The sequence below is a fragment of the Oreochromis aureus genome, linkage group 9, assembly GCF_013358895.1.
Source record: "Oreochromis aureus strain Israel breed Guangdong linkage group 9, ZZ_aureus, whole genome shotgun sequence".
NCBI lineage: Eukaryota > Metazoa > Chordata > Actinopteri > Cichliformes > Cichlidae > Oreochromis > Oreochromis aureus.
In genome coordinates, this window is record NC_052950.1 from 25,206,434 (window position 1) to 25,227,107 (window position 20,674).

At 41.7% G+C, this 20,674-nt stretch overlaps 1 protein-coding gene across 4 annotated transcripts in view; it reads left to right on the forward strand.

Moving 5' to 3' along the window:
• The window catches only part of LOC116324428 (rho GTPase-activating protein 21-like), a 99,384-nt gene that overhangs the window by 72,323 nt on the left and 6,387 nt on the right, over positions 1 to 20,674 (forward strand). For 2 of the 4 annotated variants that reach the window (XM_039617526.1, XM_039617524.1), the window contains 16 exons: positions 2,980 to 4,945; positions 11,959 to 12,105; positions 12,196 to 12,298; positions 12,975 to 13,011; positions 13,299 to 13,418; positions 13,715 to 14,014; positions 15,690 to 15,754; positions 15,853 to 15,995; positions 16,880 to 17,022; positions 17,113 to 17,271; positions 17,576 to 17,654; positions 17,743 to 17,816; positions 17,941 to 18,030; positions 18,207 to 18,332; positions 18,411 to 18,452; positions 19,451 to 19,556. In XM_039617526.1, the coding sequence (XP_039473460.1) occupies positions 2,980 to 4,945; positions 11,959 to 12,105; positions 12,196 to 12,298; positions 12,975 to 13,011; positions 13,299 to 13,418; positions 13,715 to 14,014; positions 15,690 to 15,754; positions 15,853 to 15,995; positions 16,880 to 17,022; positions 17,113 to 17,271; positions 17,576 to 17,654; positions 17,743 to 17,816; positions 17,941 to 18,030; positions 18,207 to 18,332; positions 18,411 to 18,452; positions 19,451 to 19,556 (3,700 nt within the window). Of the gene's footprint in view, positions 1 to 1,963; positions 2,200 to 2,979; positions 4,946 to 11,958; positions 12,106 to 12,195; positions 12,299 to 12,974; positions 13,012 to 13,298; positions 13,419 to 13,714; positions 14,015 to 15,689; positions 15,755 to 15,852; positions 15,996 to 16,879; positions 17,023 to 17,112; positions 17,272 to 17,575; positions 17,655 to 17,742; positions 17,817 to 17,940; positions 18,031 to 18,206; positions 18,333 to 18,410; positions 18,453 to 19,450; positions 19,557 to 20,674 lie in introns of those variants that run through there. The other 2 variants (XM_031745020.2, XM_039617525.1) reach the window with 2 other exon arrangements.

The window sequence follows — 20,674 nt, forward strand, 5'->3', positions numbered from 1 at the left end:
GAACTCTAGTAATCATTCCAGTCCTGAGTCAATGTTTAACCACCCACTCTATGCAATGTTTCTTAAGGCTTGTTCTTATACTTAAAGCTTGTATTGATTGTCCCGTGTGGGTGGGCTAGTTTTCAAAAAGCTGGGAGTAAAACCAGCAAATAGGAACGCCGCAGCTCCGCAAGTTAATACCGATCAGCCTGAGGACCTCAGTGACGCAAACAACCAGCATACGGCATCAGTCAGGGTCCAGAGCACCTCAGACGATAACAGCGCAAAGCCGTGTCAAACCAGTCGCCACACGTTTCTCACCTCTGTTTGGGAAAATCACTGTTGAAGTAGAGAGCTGAGTCAGATCCCACTGTGTTGCTAAATTCCTCACATAGCTTGTTAGTTTGGCCTCAGCTCACCAAAAAGCCACAGAAAGTTGCTTTTGGCCTTTTGGAATGAATCAGAGCGCTCACAAGGGATTCAAAGGAAGCAATTAGCTGTTTCTCCTCATGGAGGAAAACAACAATCAGAGTTAATTTCACCGTTTTAATGTACAGTTCGTAACAATCTGACCTATTTAAAATCCAGAATGAGCCCCAACATAAAAGTGAAATGTGAGTAAACAAGCTAATAGTTCTCATTCCATATTTAATATTTGATCTTGTGCATTAGATTCTATCCCATAAAAAGGATAAAGAATATCTGTATGGAAATATATGAAATTTCTGGTATTCATGCGGAGCTCATATTGAGAAGATTGAGAAGACTCGATCTAATATTGTTTCCATAAGATAAAAGGAAGCTTGAAGCGGCATATGCAACAACACAAGTATCAGTAAATATGTATGTGTCTCTTTTTAAATGTCTGTTTTGGGAGATACTGAGTCCTAACCGGAGGGAGTGCAGCTGCAGTCAGCTGACTCCCCTCAGTGCTCTGTTTACAAGGCGGAAGCTGGTGCAGATCAGGCAAGCAAGGGTGCTCACCCAAAAGAGCAAAAAAAAAAAAATCTGACAGTGCAGCATCTGACAGATCAGAGGGAAGACGAGGAAAGAGGCAAGTGTGGAGAGAGTGTAACACACAAGGGCGACGAAATGCTCCAGGAGCCGGCGAGGAAGGGGAAGGGAGGGGCGGTACCACAGTGAGCAGGTGAGAGTGACAGAGCAAAGGGAAGAAATGCAGAGTATGTAGAAGGAGAAAAAGCCAGCAGAATATATTTGCCAGTGTGTTCTGACAGCGACTGTGCTGTGTGGTGGAGGCGGAGGAAGGTGAGGGGACAAAATAATGGGGACAAACAACGAGACTCAGGAAGGTATTCAGGTCTAAGACAAACACCAAATGGGCAACTGCGCTCTTTTCCATTCTTATTTTTCCACTTTGACTGACCGTGATGCCTCTGTTCAGACTTCCTACAGCAAGATGTATTTTTAGCTTTTGCCGAAGTCTATCATTGGTACCTCTTTACCGCTTTATTCTTACCTGTTTACTTCTCTTTATATCCTTTTTTCTCTCTCTGCTTCCATTTATCTAACCTGTGGACTGCAGTTTTCCAGGGATATCACTGCTCTGGTAAGAAGGGAAATCATACTAATCTTCTCATCTTCCACTTTCCTTCATCCCTTATGACAGATCTCCCCTTGTCTTAAGATTGTGTTTGCAGTGGTAGGACAGGTAGAACAGGGTGTTTTTCCCCTTATCCTGAAGAGTAGGTTAAGGGAAAGAAAGGAAAGATGTGTTTAAAGGATAAACAAATGCCCTGAAATCATCTGTCAACAGACCTTCTGAATTTCCCTCTGTGCTTTCCATGGTGAGGAAATAGAGTTCTCTTGGATTGAACGTAGTTTCAGAGGGAGGCACCCGGCAGCTGAGGTAGTGCTGTTACTGTTAATGCAGCTGTAATCTGACACCTCAGGTAGAGTGCAATCGATTAAAGTCCAACGCCACAACTCTCTCCCTTTCATTTTCTCAAGAACGTCTGTGCTGAAAGGATGTGGAAATACAGTCTGTTCAGTATGCAGCCAGGAGTTTTTTTCTGACGCCATCTGTGGCAAAACACAGTGTTTTTCTTTCACTTTTTATCACGGAAAGTACCTTGGTGGCTTCAGTGACTGTAGAATTGTGAAGCCATGCTGACAGAAGTAACGTTAGCTGCCAACAGCAGACAGAGGAGACCCCCGTTCACCCTCTCCTCATGCCTCAGGGCACACTCTTCGGTACCAAAGGTGGGTAAGCCCCTGCCAGATTAATTCTCACTCTGACTCTGAGGGTTTATTCTGGATTTTCCAGCTTTCTTTCTCTACTTATTGCCCTCTCTGGCAGCCTCCTTTTCCCACTTGTGTTTCTTTTTTACAGAGGAGTTTAGGCTACAACATTTGTTTGCCGTCTCCTAGAAAAAGAATTGAGAAACTCTGAGCAGAGCTGTGTTTGATTTGAAGAAATGGCATGCTATTCTTTTATTGGTATAGACGGGATCAATCCAGTTGTCCCATCTGTCACGTCCAGTTTGCTGTGGGTATGCAGCAGCAGTGTTTGACTTTCTGATAATCTTGTCAACTCATACAAAGACTCCTGTCAATAAATGACACTTGTGGGTTACGAGTCCTCCAGTTTTGTAACTTGAGCTACAATGTTTTTGTACTGCAGATGTGGTATTTCTATAGGAACATGCTATTGTGGCTGAAATGGCAGTGAAGGTGTAATATGAGATGTGGTTGTAAATGCATCTTTAGCAATACTGCTTGAGAAATGAGATGACAGGGCAAAAATAGATATCCCACTCTTTGTATTCTTGGATATTTTTGGAAATGCGTCTGCACCAGTTATATTTGTGTTAAGTGTTGTTGTGTCAACTCTACAGCACTTCCCACTCCATGCTTGTCTTTTAGGAAAGTTTAATATATCTGTTCTCTGGTTAGGTTGATCTCTGTGGATGTGATGGGATTGGTTTAGCTCTTAAACCTCTGTGCAACCAAAGTGATACAATTTCTTATAATCTCTTGCAGGCGTATTCCCAGGATGCATACCTCAAAGGAAATGAGGCATACAGCGGAAATGCCCAGAATATCCCTGAGCCCCCTCCCATATGTTACCCACGGATAGAAGTCAAGGCTGCGGGCATGGCTCAGTCATCAGAGCCTGTCACTGTCACTGAGACTCCCAGAGGGCCAGTTCAAGGACCAGGGAGGCGAGGGGGCGCCACAGAGAAGAGCTATCGGGTGGAAATCCCTGTTCCTCCTCCTCCCCAGCAGACGTCAAAGTCTCAGACAGCGGTGTGTGTCTGTAATGACAATGTGAGGACAGTGCCCCCTGATCAGATTGAGAGGGGGTCTCGGGTGGCTCGGGCTGGACCCAGCCACAGGACTGAGGAAAACCGGTATGGTCCTACAACAGATTCTGGCTCAGCCCGACCAAGACCCCTTATTCCCTCAGTCCCTGGGAGCGCTCAGTTACAGTACCCTTCCTCACGCACCACAGAAATGCCAGTCTACTCCCCTTCCTCAACTTCTAGACCTGGAATCTATCCTGACACTTTATCTCCACCTGGACGGGCCTCACAGGACACGTTCTCCACTGCCATCTCACCCAGCGCCAACCACTACTCACCCTCTCCCACAGCTCCCTCCACCTCCCCTCACCAGAACATTGACTGGAAAAACTACACCACCTATAAGGACTATATTGATGCCAAAAGACTGCACAGTTATGGCTGCCGCACCATCCAGGAACGCTTGGACACCTTGCGTGCAGCTTCCAGTTCTAGTTCTGTCTACACCCAGCAACGAACAACATCTCCTCCCGTTGCCAGTCAGAGAGGGGCACTGGAATCCCAGGTTAGACGCAGGAGTGCATCCAATGACCGTGGGGTGGATACAGGTAGTCAAGGCGCTGCAGTGACAGCTCCTTTACGCAGCGCCTCCCAGGAGAGGCTAGGAGGCGGGGCAGAGAGGACGATAACAACTAGGAATTGGCCTCGTAGCGCTTCACAGGATGCTCTGCCTTTCTCAACCCCAACAGGAGTCACCAAACCTCGTGCTCGGTCTTGTGATTACCTGGGTCAGCATCCTGGAGAGCTAGGTGGGCTTCTCTCTGGAGACAGGTTGGGGGTGGAGGATAGGCTTCAGCTGGGTCAGGGAGAGGAAACCAGGGCTAGCAGGCAGGGATCTGGCTTGAGGGCTTTACCTCATCTAAACAGGAGTCTCACTGGACAAGAGGAAGAAGGGCAGGGATTTTCCAACTCGCCTCTAGCAGCTCCTGTGTTTACTAAAGGTACAACAGATTCTGCACTACCATCGAGGACAGATGGCATCGTAATGAGGCCGTCACGTCTGCCTGTCAAAAATGCCATCTCAGACGCCTCACCTGCCTTACCTTCCACTAAACCCATGGACCCTCTAAAAGACCAAAGAGCTAACATCATGGGCAACCATATGGGCTACTCCTCCCCTCTGCACCTGCAGCTCAGGTCCAGGGCTGACAGTCTGAAAATAGAGAGCAGGTCAGAGGCGGGGCTAGCAGCCAGATCCTCCTCTTGCTCTGGTCCTTCATCTAAACTGCCCATGCAGAGACAACTACAAAGTGCTGACAGTTCTTCTACCAGTAATGGAGCTGTCACCCAAAAGCCAAAGGTCAAAGAAACCTCTAGTTCCACTAATTCTCTTGTGTGGACTAACGGCAGTCTTGCAGAGGGTGTTGAAGGACCTGATGCTACCGTTGTGGTCCTTAGAAGGGACAAAATATCTGGAACTGCTCATGTTCGCCCTCCGTCCTATGTAATAGCTGTTAACGACAACCAGAGAGGAGTGACTCATAAGTCACCACCCTTAGTGAAGGCAGGCTCTGCAGATGCAGCAATGTGCTGGACGTCTAGTGACAGCTACAGGGAGATGCATCTAAGAAGGCTGGGAGACACACGGCAAAAGTCCGGTTCCAGTAACTTGGATGACTCTCTGGATTCAATCCCCTTCATAGGTAAGACATCCTTATCTTTATATGTTCTTTCTATAGCAAGAACAGTCTGTTTTGTCAAAGTACTGCTGGAATTCATTTCAAGCCTCAACTATCAGAAAGCTGGTATCAAATCATCAGGTACAATCTTCCTTTCATGTCTACTTATTAGGTAAACCTGTATTTCCTGATCCAGAACTTGGAAGCAGAAAATTCAGACTGCAGTTAATTTGAGGACAGTTGTTGGCACCTGTTGGCACTAAGCATAGAGTTTAGCATAATATTAGTATAGGCAGTCCAGACAGATCAGATGATCTCAGTGTGAGTTCACATCAGCTAATGATTTGGTTAATTTCACATAACGTGAGCTATATAAGCTGCTTTACCGCTGCTGTGCATCTGCAAGCCGCTTTGCTGCCCACCTCCTCAATTTATGCTGTGTCTAACTTAAATAATGTCTGTGGTCATTGATGCCTGCTCCTTCTTATACCATGACCTTGCTGCTACTCTCCCGTCTTAGGTTTTCAACATATGAATGTATCATGGAAAGATGGAAAGGTGAAAGACTAGAGCCACCAAATATAAATAACTGGGGATGCGAAGAACTGTCTTATTTTGACTTAAGTGACTAAAATTAATTGTCATAAATTGTCAAGTTCATTTTTAAATAAAAAGAGGTTTTACATAAAAGAAATACTGACATTCTTCAGTGTTGAAATAATGTATGTGTAAATACTGAGTCTAGATAAAAGGCTTAGTATCGAAAAGTTGAATGTTACTGTTAGCCATGCATGACAATGGGCATTAATATTGCAGGGCAGGTAGAACTTCACAGTAAAAATACAATCAGTAGTTTAACACACTCTTATATCTATCAATAGATGAAGAACTGTACTTACCTTGACTGAAAGACTCATGACATATTTAATTCTCTGTAGGTAAAATGGTCATGCAGTGATGGGCTGTTGAGTTCACACTGTAGTTTGCTCATAGCTATATTTCAGGGGTTCCTTGGGTTTTTATAAAATCTTTTTAAAAAATCTATAATACCCAGTGATACCTTCTCATGCATGTTTTGGTTATGTTTGTAATTTATTAAATGTTAGAAAAATCACTCAGAATAATTAATTCACATGTACATAATTTCCCTATGTAGCAGTTAGAAACCCAAGTTTAAAGTTACATCAAATGAAAAGTAAGAAACATGTTTTCCTTCGGGTCTTGACATGACACTCCCATCTCAAAATCCACAGTTTAAGGTGGTGTGGGTGATATTTTCCACTGTTGGCTGCCTGAGGACATACATGTAGACACGCTTTCAGTATCTTCCTGTTTAAAGGAAATAAAAATCACCATAACCAAAAAACCATGAAGGCCAAATAATTATAATAAAAAATAAATCTTTCTGTTTCAGTAGCATTTCATAAGAAAAATGCATTTAAAATCAACTTTGAGCTTGTCCATTGTTGCCCCACTTTTGCTGCTACAAGGAAATACATTGTGTCTAAATATCATCATGGATATACTATTGCATAATCAGGTGGGGGAATTCCCTGCAAAGTTTGCTCAGTGTGAATAAGAATGAATCAAGTTAACCTGTGTTTTGGTGGTAAACTGCCTTTTAAAGGACACTGTTCAGTATAGAAATGAAAATTTAAAAAAGTTTTGCTGCTGTTAAGCAATGTTTGTGTTCAGCATTTTGAACTTGTAGTGTTAAGCGTGTGTTACAACATGACACCGTACTGCCAGTAAGCATGACATAGTCAGACAATCCTTTGGCATTCGAAAGGGCAGCACAGAAAAAGTACACTGGGTGCACACTACGCACACGTACGCACTCACAGAGCTGCTTTCCAAGTCAATAAACGCACACACACTCCCTGAAACATCTCATATTTCCACCAGTGTTGCACAGAGAAAGAAACCTAAGCGTATCGTCCTAATGGACTATGACATAGCGGAGAAATGAGAGCATTCCTGCAGCAATCTGCTTCAATTACATTTCATAGTAAGCTTCCAAACAATAAGTGGAACAACTGCTGTACATTATCTGCCTGCCAAACGTTTATTTTATTTCATGTAATTTTTGCAGGGAACAGAATGTAACATACACTAGTAGAAAAACATGCGATATGTCACGTCTGCTCATGTTTCTGATGATTCTTTTTTTGTGTGTGTTTTTCCTCATGAACTGAAGCTCTAGAGGCTGACAAGCTTGAACTCGACCTTGCATCCTCAGTTGTGTCTTCATTGATGACTCATTACCATCCAATGAGAGCAGCTCTTGTGTCTGTCTGGTGTCGTAGAACCTGCAGGGATTAATCACATCCTCTTCCAACAGCACTTCACAGAGGCAGCCCTCACATCTCATGTTCTAGTTCACAGCATTTCGATCAAGATTAGATGGAGATCTTGGTGCTATAGCAGTAATGTGCCTTAAATCAGAACAATCTGGGGTTTTTTGTTTTTTTTATCATGTTGATGAGACAGCAGTGTGATATTGCTTATACTCTCATGGCAGTCTGCTGTATATTAAGCAACAGCATGGAGTTAGTTTAGCTGAGAATAGAGGATGGAAAGAGGTTTAGCGTGGTTTTTACCCAAAGATAACAAAATCAACCAACAAGTACCTTTGAAGCTCATTAATTTACTGTTTACGTGTTATTTACTTGATGTGAAGCATCTGGAGGCTGCATGCTGGACTCTTTCTTCTTGCATTGATTTTCCCAGAGTCTCCACCAAGAACCTCATGGATGAGTGCCAAAACATAAAAATCCACAAGTAATAATTCTGGACAAGATCTAGGTTAACTGGATCCCCTATGTTTAAACTTCATGCTAATCTACAGAAACTGATGGCAGTGTGTAAATTCATTCTATCTTGCTATGAAAGTTGGAGGGTAGTTTGTTTATTTATCCCATTTCCTCTCACTTTAAATTACTCCAAGCAACAGCAGACTTGCCCCAGACTCCAGTGTATTTACTTGGTAGATCCACTTTGTGTTTGTGAATTCTGTACTTTGAAGTCCAAGCATTTATTTTGAAAATCAGAGCTACAATATATTTCCAAGATTAAGAGGAAGAAATGAGCCTCGTTTAAAATACTAGCTTTATTGCAGACAAGTCAAAAAGTTGAGCTCAGTTTGCAGTCCTATTACTTGATAACAGCAGAGCTCAAAGCCAGCCTAAGATTATCTGTAGTTACTGTGCATCTACAACCTATTTCAGCTTCTTCTTTCTATGCTGTTTCTGAGTTAATCAGTGCCATATCTGATGATCTGTATTGTAGAGGGGTCTCACTCTGACTTTACCTTTATATGCATGGACATGGGATGGCAGGCATGTCCAACGAACTTGGTATCTTGTTGACTTTGAGCTAGTTGCTTGGAAGTCAGCTGTTGTCTTCAAAGTAACTTTGGTGCATCATCATTGCAATAAAACAGCAATAAGGTGCAGTCAGTCAGCTGTCAGTCAGGTTGGGGTCAAATTGGCGTTTACGTGCAATCTGTTTGTGATAATTAGTGATTAGCTGTGAGAAATTGGTGAAAATCAGAAAGCTGTGTGCATGCAGAGAAATTTACATTAAACAGAAATGTGTGTTGCTGTAAATTGATTGCTGTGTTGGAAATCTGTCTGCATCTATAAATTAACTATTAGCAAGCCTTTGACAGTCTGTCTTTGAGTGATTGCAGTCGGTCCAAGCTGTACTGCAATTATTTGGAGACAGGTTGCCTCCCATCAGGCAACCTGTCCAATTACCTTGCAGTCATTAATGGTGACCCTAACCGCTTGCCATCGGTGTCTGACAGCAGAAAAATTCGATGCAGTTACCAAGCAACCACCGATTTTTCCTAGTCACAAGGCGGTAGAGGCTTATTTGTACTTCAATTGTGACTGAAGCATAATATGAATTACTGCAGACTGAAATACAGTAACAGGCTTTTTTCACTACAGTGGTTCTGACTGAATTGGAGTCACTGTTTGCTTTTGTGTAGTGTGCCTATGTTCTAACGATTTTGGTTAATATATTGGAACAGATCTGGAAAGTTAACGAGTTTATGCTGTTATTTTCCACACGAAACACAAATAAAACCATATGAAAGTCATAGTCACTGTAGAGATGTTTCATGAGAACTTTATTGTACCCACAGAAACCACACACACTTGCATTTACTGTATTGACCAGAAACAAAAAAACAGCGAACATGTTGTCTAAAATGTGGATAGATGCACGTTCTCCTGCTTAAAGCCAAATCAGTCTTGATGTATGAAAGTGATATCCCCTCAAAAATAAATTGTAATTGTACGTGTCAAAACTCGCTGGCTGCCACCATCTTCCCAGAAACAGAGTTAGAGGTATATAAACAAGTGATTAAAGCAAATGGGCATCTGGCTTGCTTGCAGAAATGAGGTTTGCAGTGTCATGGGAGATGTCTTTGCGGTTTGAGGAAAGAAAGATTTCACAGCAGTAATCTGTACCCTACAACGAGCACATGTTTCGCGTTAAATGGCACCACTGAAAGTAAACAGTTTGCAAGGAAATTGTGTCTTTTAGATCTTTTCGCCGTTGTTCTTTTTAGCTATTCATCTTTTGTAGTCAGGGTACTTTTCAAGTTAAATAACAGCGACAGTTACGTTTCTGGAGATGAATTTGTAAGAATTTGAAAAAGGTATTCTCTCCTCGTGCCACGGTGACCTGACAAGTTTGAAGTCTCTGGTTGAACCATTTACTTGTGCTCTGCCCTATTATAAAGAGAGCTTTCAGTAACAATATCCGCTGTGTGGTCTCGCCCTACTTTCTGCATCACCATATTCGCTGATAAGATTCATTTCTGCAACTACTTGTTCGCTGTACCTGTCTCCTAATTTGTTTTTAGGGTTTGCCGCTTTGCAGATATTGCATATCACTTGTTATGACGCAGTGTCACCTGTGATGATATAATGCAAGCTGACTGTACTGCATCTGTGTATTTAAAGGAAAGGGGTTGTAGCAGCTTATCTGGACTGAAGTGCTTATCAGCTGACTGACTGACTGAGTCTCTGTCTGCATCATGTCGTTTTCTCTCCATACGTCCTTATCGCTGCTTTTTATTGCTGTTTGCTGCAATGTTTATTCAAGTTGAGACAGCAGACATGAAGTAGACCTTGGTTAATGTTGCTCTAATTTACAGTATGATGGCTCCTATTGAGTTAAGTTGAATACATTTCAAAGGTGTGGTATGATTAGCATCTCCAGCAGATTAACTGTGTTAGGGCAACACATATTTGGATCAAATTATGGCATGGTTAGAGAATTTTTGGTTCTCCTTTTAAGTGACAGCGTCAGCTTATCTGCACACTTTATGGCCGTGTACCATTAATGGTATTCACTTTCCTGTGGTTGTGCAACCTCTGTCATACACTGGAAGAGCCTCATATTTTTGCCTTGAACAGTTTGAAACTGAATTGTGAACTTTTGGAGACTTAATGTAATTATTGATTTGTTGTCAGCTCTTCCTGAATCATCTCCACTTCTGTCTTCTCTGAGCCTCAGGCTCAGCTGCTTCATAAAAATAAGTGGCCTGTGTCTGTACTCATAGCTGTGTCGCCATTTGTGACAAGCCTGATTGAGTCACAGCAGTTTGTTGCTCTTTATTAACTTCATGATGATTTTTGTCTTCGATGTTTTTTCTTATGCTGTATAAATTATTGACGTTTATTCATATTAGTTTTGCAAATGTTGTTCTTTACTTCTCACCCTAATATAATAGTGATTTAAAAAAATCTTTTACAATCTTATGACATTAGTGATACATTTTGCTGGTGTTATTATATTCTGGTTATGGTGTTTACTCAAATCTGTTGTAACAACATTGGGGGCAGTATGAACCATCAAGTTGATATTACCCTCATACCAGAAGAAGAAGAAAAACAAATAAACTTAATGGAAATCTATTATGAAGTTCCTAATTTAAATACAACTTTCACTGATTCTTTGCATAATTTATAAGAGATGGATTTCAGTGAAAAACTAGAATTACTAATGACTTCTTTGCAAGTTTGACTCTATGCAAAGCTGGCCAGTGACCGTTTTGCATACAGGTTCTGACCATCTGCTCTACCAGGTGAGCTACCAGGTTGCCTACAATACAAGCCCCATGCACAGGGTGCTAATAGGAATCTGGTTACGACTGCTACGATACGTTTGCACATTAACTGTGGTTAGATGCACAGTGTTTCATGTTGTTTAAAGCCAATCCTAATTACAGTTCTGAGTCAGGTGTGGTGTTACATGTATAAAAGTGATGAATACTTAGAATATTGAGAATATTGAATTCTAAATGAAGTTGCATTAAAACAAATGTCTCCATATGAGCAGCAGTGTATCTTGGATGCTGTCAAATTTGGGTACAACCTCTTGCATTTGCATTAGGACAGGGATGTCAAACTAATTTTATAGAAGTGGTCAAATCCTGGCTACTTCGGTCTTACCAGTGAAACTATCCTTTCTGCCAGTGTACATATATTTAACCCAAAAAATGAAGTGTCATTTCAACAGAAAGAAATCTGTCAGCGGCACCCTTTGAGCTTAAGAATTAAATGTGTAAGACTACAGAAATCTGTAACTTAATTATTTTGGTGTCCCATGAATTTAAATGGGGGAGATCTTTATCAGTAGAAAAAGCTATGAAACTTAGAAATACAATTAAAAGTCCAAAATTTATGCTCACATTTCACGTTTTGCAAAGCCAGCCTGGTCCTTATGTTTGACACTTTGCTCTGTAACCAAGCAACCAACCCGAGGGACCCACCCACCTAGTGAAATAGTCAAATGTATGAAAAGTTGAATATCTGGGTAAAAACCTAGTTAACATGTTGTAATTTTACTACAGTTTGTTTAAGAAACTTTGTAAAACCAGCTAGAGTGGTCATGTGATCCTTTTTTAAGTACGTTTAAGCTCTCAGCTGATATATTCTGACTATTATGTTTCACGTTCAGGGGAGTGTTTTATGATTTTCTTGCCTTGCTGAACTCAGTTTCCTCTTTTCTGTCCTCAGATGAACCTTCCAGTCCGAGCATCGACCTGGAGAGCGCGCACATCCCCGCCTCAGCCTTGATATCTGGAACACCCATCATCACCACAGTCCCAGCCAGCCCCCCTTCTCCGTCCCCTCTCATTCGCCGCCAGCTGTCACATGACCAAGGTGTGTTTTCCATATCAAAGGGTTAGTCAGCTGCTGAATTTGGCACAGAAAGGGACAGTTTCAAATAATTATGTGACCCTCTTTTAATAGATTCTCTCCGTCTCACAATTATTGAGTCAGATTCTGGTACTAAAACTGAGCGCTCCAAGTCGTACGATGAAGGCCTCGATAACTACCGGGAAGAAGGCAGAGGGTAAGACGCTCTCACAACAGTGCAATCACATATTGGGAAAAATATATATTGATTTCATTTTTAACTGTGGCTTTGTACACTTTAAAAGTGACTTATATGAACATACGTTTCCACAAAATTCTGGTGTCTGACGGATAATCAGATGTGTGCGTTTATAAAAACTTGTGAAAACAGCGACTATCAGTCTTGTATCAAAAAAACAGGACAAACAAAGGCAGGTTTTAGTAGATTTACAGAGGAGTAGGAAAAACATGGCACTGCACAAAAGCGAAACATACCTCTGGGTTTAACTCCGATACGGTCCATCAGCTGTATGCAGAGTTTTAACAATTGATTTATTTACTGATCACTTGTAAGGTCACATTCCGGGAAAGCTTATTGGCAGTGGATGGATTTATGGGTAGCTTACTCCTGTGATTGATCAATTTGCTTTTACACAATGAAATAACTTCACTGGACTTGACTTCTTAAGAAAGAGAGGGTGTTGTCTTTCCTAAGAAGTAAAGTCAGGGGTTGTTTTGGTTCTGTTTTACTCCAAAACCAAATAGAATGAACACATTTTGTCTGAACCAATCCCACTGAAGCAGGTTTTATTATTTGTTGTAGTTTTAAACGCTTATTCTCACACACATCTCATACTTTCTGCTGTCGTCACATTTTTTTTTCTTCTGCCTAGGAGGTCTATGATACCTGGTCTGAAAAGTCTTATGAAGGTAAGTTTTTTATGAGCCCACTGTCGGCTCTTTGGTTATCAGCTTTTCCTGCTCAGATATTTATACAGCCTTTGTTTCACACCCACATTATAAACTTCTCTCACCGTAATGTGAATACATTGTGGAAAACTGGGAGAGCCGTGGGAGTTGTGTCATGCTGCTTTTGTAAATGATTCATTTAAAAGGGGTTTAATTTACTGTATATCACTGGTGCACTTTCGCCTCATCTTGTACTTGAAAACCTTTTGGGCTTTCATGTGTTTGCATTGGTTTTGTCTCCGTTTCAGGCTGTGGACAGGTCATCGGATGATTCAGGGTCAAGGAGAGATTCCTCATCAGACGTCTTCTGTGACGCCACCAAGGAGGGATTGCTGCATTTTAAGCAGCTTCATACAGAAAAGGCCAAGGTGTGCACCGTCTCTGCATAGAACTCACACAGTGCCACAGAAATCATGCCTCACACACATTTATATCCATTGACCTGCTCGAAATTTGGTGTATTAGCCATAACAGCTCCTTCTTGATGATATCTTCTATATTTTCTCTGCTGTTTGTTTTACTTGCTTGAGCAGTTTAGATTTTCTTGTCTCATATTGTCCACAACACAGTGATTATAAAGCAATAGTAGTGCTTTTAAGATTGGTTGAATTCCTGCTATTTTGCTTTGTAAACTATTCTCCTCTTCATGACGTGTTTTATGTAGCGTGTCGGAGGCGGCATGCGGCCATGGAAACAGATGTACGCCGTGTTGAGAGGAAACTACCTCTGCCTATACAAAGACAAAAAGGAGGGCCAAGCACACGCCAACTGGCAAGCAGTGGATGAGCCGCTGCCGATCAGCATCAAGTCCTGCCTGATTGACATCTCCTACAGCGACACGAAGCGGAAGAACGTCCTGAGGCTGACCACGTCGGACTGCGAGTACCTGTTTCAGGCTGAGGACCGGGAGGACATGCTGGCCTGGATCAGAGTCATACAGGAGAACAGCAACCTGGATGAGGAGGTGCGAGTCTTGGGTTCAAACTGTTGGGACAGTCGTTATACAAAAAGCAGTCACAAGACCCAAACATTCATAAGCAGGCAAATTAAGTTAAAGTTCAGTTGTTTGAGTCCAAGTGCTGTGACTCATCATCTCCTTGGGAGGAAAAAAACACTGAAAGAATTTGAAAAATTTCATGTTCAGATGTGATAAAGTCATAAAAACAGATACCAATATTATCATCTTCGTCACGGGTTGAATAAGCGGTTTGGCATTTTCAATTTTACGATTTTTACTGACATAATTTGGCAGCTTGCAGCTCAGTAGTTCTCACTAAGAGTGTCCTCGGGGGCTTTCATGCACATTAGCTTTCATCTCCTTTGATTGAGCAAAGCTTTTTAAAGCATGTAACCTTCTGGCGAGGCAAGTTTAGACATTTTCCTCAACCCATAGCTGTGTGATTAGCATCTGTTTATTTGTTGAAACTTTATGAAGTACAGTGCATGGGTTACACGCTGACATATGTGAGTACACTGGGGGTTTAAAGAGCAGATAAACAGGAATTTGATTAATATTAATTGTAGAAAACGGACAGAATTCATAATATTTAGCACAGTAAACAGCTTCCAGATTCAGCGAGAACATGTGTTGTACAGCTCTAATCTAAAAGAACAATGATTTATAACTTTCTTCTTAAACAGATTAAGTTATCAAGTTATCAAATTAAAATATTAATGGAAAATACCCAATTAGTTATCCATAAGCCACCCTCTTCTCTCACAGACAGTGCTGCTCTAATTTTCCGCTCAGTTATTGACATTTTCTAATAATTTGCTACTGAGGCAGCGACGATCTTTGCTACATAAATGCAGAATTTCTGCATCAGTTTTCATCAAAACTCCCCACACCAGTTAGTTTTTCTTCAAATTTGTATTTACTTTTTCCTCAGTTGTGTTCTTTACGCGTTCTTTCGATTGTAAACATTCATGTGATTCTTGGTACTTTCGGCTGCTCCCTTATTTCCCAGGGGGTCGCCGCAGTGGATAGATCCGCATATTTGATTTGGCACAGATTTTATTCTGGTTGCTCTTCGTGACGCAATCCTCCCATTTATCCGAGCTTGGGATCGGCACTAGGAGTACGCTAGCTTGTTACTCCATGGTGTTTATTATGGTGCTTATTCCAGTTTTAATTATTTGTTGTAAATATGTGGGATTTCAAAATAAATGTGCCAGTTAAGCATGACATGATTACATTTCAGTTGCACAGGGCCAATAAAATAGCTGAATTTGTGTGTTCATCTGCAGATTTCTGATAGCAGGACTCGCTGTGTTAATTTCTTTTTTGGACTTCCTCTAACATTTATGTGACTAAAACTGAATAAACTGAATGTCTTTGGGTTTTGGTTGGATGAAACTTTTTTGAATGTTTTGTGACATTTTGGAGATGAAATGAAGAACAAAGTAGGTGCATCTCCCCATATTTGAAATACTCTTTCAAACTCTTTTGAGGACCTAACCAGCCAAATGTTTCGTTCTAACAGTCCTCCCTGTGCCACCTGAGAGCTGCAGGTTATATAATGATCTGTCATAGTCTGTAAGGCCGGGTTGAAGGGTACAATTGCACCAGATTCCCGTAAACATTTGTTATCACGTCTCATATCATGCCCCATCATTTTTTCCTTCTTCCTGTTTTTTAGAATGCCGACTTTACTAGCCATGACCTCATCAGCAGGAAGATCAAAGAGTACAACACCTTGATGAGGTAAGGCTGAGATGAAAGCAGGTGAGCGGGGAAGGGAGATGTCTCATAGCTCATGGGAAAGCTCTGAAAGTTTGTGGTCGTGTCCATGTCTCATGCAGCCCGACTGGCAGCAAGACGGAGCCGTCTCCCAGAACTTCACGCCAGTCGCTAAGGCAGACGCTGCTGGGAGGGAAAGGAGAGACCAAAGCAACAAGTCCACACTCACCCAAAGCTGAGCAGGAGAGGAAGAACATGCACAAAGGTACGAAAAAGAAGAACATTTTATATCTGATAAATAATAAAATAATTACTAATGCTTCCTTCATTTCTTATGTATAAGTAGTATACAGCAGGTAGCAGCAGCAGCATAGCAGGTCATCTACAAATCAGAAGGCTGGCAGTTTGATCACTGGTTTTAAGTACACGGTGCCTCTGCTTTTTGCAGCCTTTACATATTTAGATCAGGCAGCATGACTATATGCTTAATAAAATGCTTTGTAGTTAAACAAACTCTTACAGGCTGTTTTTAAAGGGGTAAAAATGGTTAAAGATTTAACATGATAAAGGAAATGAAACATAACTGCTCGCAGAGCAAACTGCACAGTGTGTTGAAGGTGTTTTGATGATGATGATGATGGAAGGATTTACTTGGAGCATCACTTCTGGAAGTAATAACTCATTGTTTTACAGTTAATGTTACTTTAATGCAAGTAAGTACACTTTCAATGAGCTGTGCCTCAAGTACAACACCCATAGAGCTTGCTTGGTGCCTGTTAGAGGTAATAAACTTGAAGATTGTTGCACCTTGTGCCAGAAACTGCTCAGCTTAGCAGTACAAAAGGTATTAGAGTGGCATGCCAAGACTGCAAGAAAACAGTCAGTATCGTTCTGTATTCATATCTGGAGCATCACAATAATCCTGACAGTGTAATCCATTCTGTGCTTCATAAATCCTGTATTTGACAGTGTTTGGATCCAGATAAGAATAAAAGCAGAAGTGCTCAGGATTTACACACAGTAGCTAAACATCAATCATATAAAAGGAGTTATTGGATTTTACTACATATCCTTAACTTATCCTTCTTAGACACGTTGTAATTAGAGGCTTCTATTCACGGTATCCTGTGTGTTGTCCTGTGTGTGCAGATGACACCAGCCCTCCCAAGGATAAAGGAACGTGGCGGAAGGGCATCCCAGGACTGATGAGGAAACCTTTCGAGAAGAAGCCATCTCCTGGAGTCACGTTTGGAGTGAGACTGGACGACTGTCCTCCTGCACAGACCAACAAGGTTCGGGCTGGTTTTATGAAGTGCACAAACCCAGTGTTCTGCCCTGGAATGGGCCTTTTAAAACACGGTCCTCATTCCTCTGTGTTCCAGTTTGTGCCTCTGATTGTGGAGGTTTGCTGTAAGCTGGTGGAAGAGAGGGGGCTGGAGTACACGGGCATCTACAGAGTTCCTGGAAACAATGCTGCGATCTCCAACATGCAGGAGGAGCTCAATAACAAGGGCATGAATGATATCGACATCCAAGATGATGTGAGTGTCCTTTCATTGATCTGCTGTTGCTTTAATTAAACTCTCCTTGAAGTGCGTTTCCCTAATGGCCTGGAGTATTTTTAAAAGCTGCAGATTGACAGGTCTCTTTTCTACATCTTTGTACTCTGGCCAGTGATGGGTCTTTTAACAATCTTTAAAATGTCATATCTATTTATTGCACAAGCTGGGTAAGCTTGTATTTCTGGATCACAAACATTATGCAGCAGCAGTGGAAGCTGTAGAAAACCATCATGCTTATTTTCCCAAATGAGCCTTTTGCTAAATTAATTATGTTTTTGTGCAGAAATGGAGGGACCTCAATGTGATCAGTAGTTTACTCAAGTCCTTCTTTCGTAAACTCCCCGAGCCCCTGTTCACCAATGGTAAGTTGATTCTTCTTGCCATCTAGTGGTTAAAAAGGAGAACTGTCGTCTGGAAAAGTACTTTTACTTCTTCTTTTTCGTCCTGCAGAGAGGTACACAGATTTTATAGAGGCCAACAGGATAGAGGACCCTGTGGAGAGACTCAAAGTGCTGAAGAGACTGGTGAGTAGAAGTAGTTTTGTAATGTTTAACCTCATTAAAATTGCATAAAATGCAACAAAAATGCAAGAAACTAAGATGTCAGACATTCCATTTTTATTTTGTGTAATTTCTCTTTTTCTTACAGCTTCACGAGTTACCGGCTCATCATTACGAGACCCTCAAGTTCCTCTCAGCTCACCTGAAAACTGTGGCTGAAAACTCTGAGAAAAATAAGGTATTTGTTGTTCTTGTCATTGTTGCTTTTGTTGTTTACATAATTTTGTTCTCGTCTGTAGTCTTATTTATACAATTATGAAGACCACTCTGTTCTGAGTTACTCAGTTTGGAGATGTCTGTTCCCCAAAGAACAAAGAAACAAAAGAGAAAAAACAACTTTTTTTTAAATGTCAGATGGAACCGAGGAACCTGGCCATCGTGTTCGGCCCCACTCTGGTGCGCACCACAGAGGACAACATGACCCATATGGTGACGCACATGCCCGACCAGTACAAGATAGTGGAGACCCTCATTCAAAATGTGAGTGTCAGTGTTGGGTCACTGATTCAAACATGCACACAAATTTTTATTTTCTCATTTTTATTTTGTGTCTTGCAGTACGATTGGTTCTTCACTGAAGATGGAAATGGAGAGCCAGTGGTGGGTACAGACGTTACTACAATAACATTGTTTTCTTCTCTAAATACTAAAACAAAAAAGGCAGTTTTGGTGAAGTGAGTTGGCAAAAACATGTAGATGGCAAAGAGAAAAAAAAACATTGAATCAGTTTGAAAGCATTGATCAGTTTTTGCTCAATGAAAACAAAAACATTGCGGTTCAAAAACATGATTGGTGTTACTACCCAGCTCTGTTAGGAAGGAGGGAAGCAACATAAAACCAGATGGACGTGGCTCAGCCAAGGTATTTATTGCTTAGAGGTTTTCCAAAGGCGAAGAAAAGAGGCAGACTGCAAGGGAAAGGAGGGCTTGTGGGTGCTGCTAAACCAAGTAGAAAAGCAAAAAGTGGCAGAGCAAAATTTTATTGGTTTTTTTTTTTTTTACCTCCAAAACTTGCTGGTGCCATTCTGTGGCTGTTGGATGTGATTTTCAGTTGCATCCTGCAGAATCTGCCCACCATGATTTTCCTAAAAGAAACACTCCCGTCTTTGTAATGCTCCGTTCTCCAATTGGTTTGAAATGTGGAACCTCATCAGTGTGAAAAGAAGTAACAGTACAACTGCAGCAATGCTTCCTACCCAAACTAAAACACTGTAGTAGTAACACCACTGCCCCTAGTGGTGTTTCCGGGTATTTCCTGTGTGCTGTGTGCTACATGTGAGAAAGGACCGCTTTAGAAGCATAATTATCCTTATGTTGTTCAGGGTACATGTTTGAAAATTGGTTTCAACTAACTTATGCAGCACCCAAGAAGTTAAGTATCTGTTCTTTCAAAGGATAGTTCACAGTTACAACAGCAAAGTTAGTGGAAGAATGAGGTGCACAACACCGAGCTGCATTCACTGAACATTTCTATGAAGTTGACCTGCTTTTTGATTGGACGTTGAATGAAGAAAATTAACAAACCAGTGAAAAACAGTTTTACCTTATATGATGAAAGATACCCAAATCAAATCATTAACTTCTCCTTCCTCCTTTCAGACTGTGTCCCAGGAGGAGAGTGCAGTGGAGTCTCAGCCCGTCCCCAACATCGATCACCTGCTCACCAACATCGGCCGTACGGGCACATCGCAGGGTGAAGTATCAGGTAACACGCTGCCTTTGGCAGGCCAGCTCTGTGGTGGGTTAACCTTTCTCTACCCTTTCACCGCTGAGCACTGTGGTCAGAGCTGGGAGGGACCGGTTGTGTTTAAGATTAGAAACAAATGTTGATGATGCTGCTTCTTCCCCAGGCCAAGCTTCCCCTTTTGCTTCTTTGGCTGTTGCCATTAGGAAGAATGGCTAACACTGAGTCCAAACAATGAATTCTCATTCTGGGACGGTACATAATGCCATTTTGTCAGGTGTCTTTTGGACCTGCTTTTGCCGTTCTATAAACTTATTAGGTGTTAGGAATTAGGACGTCGGTAAGGGTGGCGGTGTCAGAACTTACAAGCTTAACAGCACGTTTATTGTGGTTGATACGACTGTGGTTCGCATCCTGTTTTGAGCTTAGAAGCCTTTTTCTTACCTCAAACTGGGCTTTTGGGGGCCACAAAATGAAACCCCACTTAGCTCACCTGGTAAAAAAACATTTATTCCAATTCTGGGAAGGGGGATATTAAGTTTTGTGCACAGAGAAAAATCATGGATTGTCTTAATTTTTATTCCCTGGTTAAATTTACACCTCTTTAAAGATCCGTTTCGTTGATTCTATAACCCGGCGTGTTATGCACTCTACTGCTATAGGACACCTTCTGCTGAGACACGCCAGCAGCTTTGACAAAACGGCATTATCTGACAGCCCAGATATGAGAACGGGCCGGTCCAAATCCCTTTGTGGGATTCAGCGGACAATTTATTTGCATCCCTAAAAGGATGCAACAAATTGTCTCCCTCCTTCATTTGCTTTAAATCTATTCCTCCTTTTCGGTATATGCTAGCCTTTTGAGCAGTTCTTTTTAAACAACCTTCTGCCCTTTAATACCCCCTTTTTGGTCAGTCTTCCCCATTTTTTCCTCTTTTTCCTGCCTACTGTTGCACTAATACGGCATGTTTTTTGGCACGTCAGAAATAGATGTTTTTACAGTAAAAGGCGACCTCTGATTCCTCTGTCTCTAGTGAGGCTCTGTCGGGTGTCCTAACGGCTTTCCCAGCATTCACACATACTGATCTTGACACAGGCCAAGTGGGAGGAGTCTATCACACCATGATGTCACTGATGGA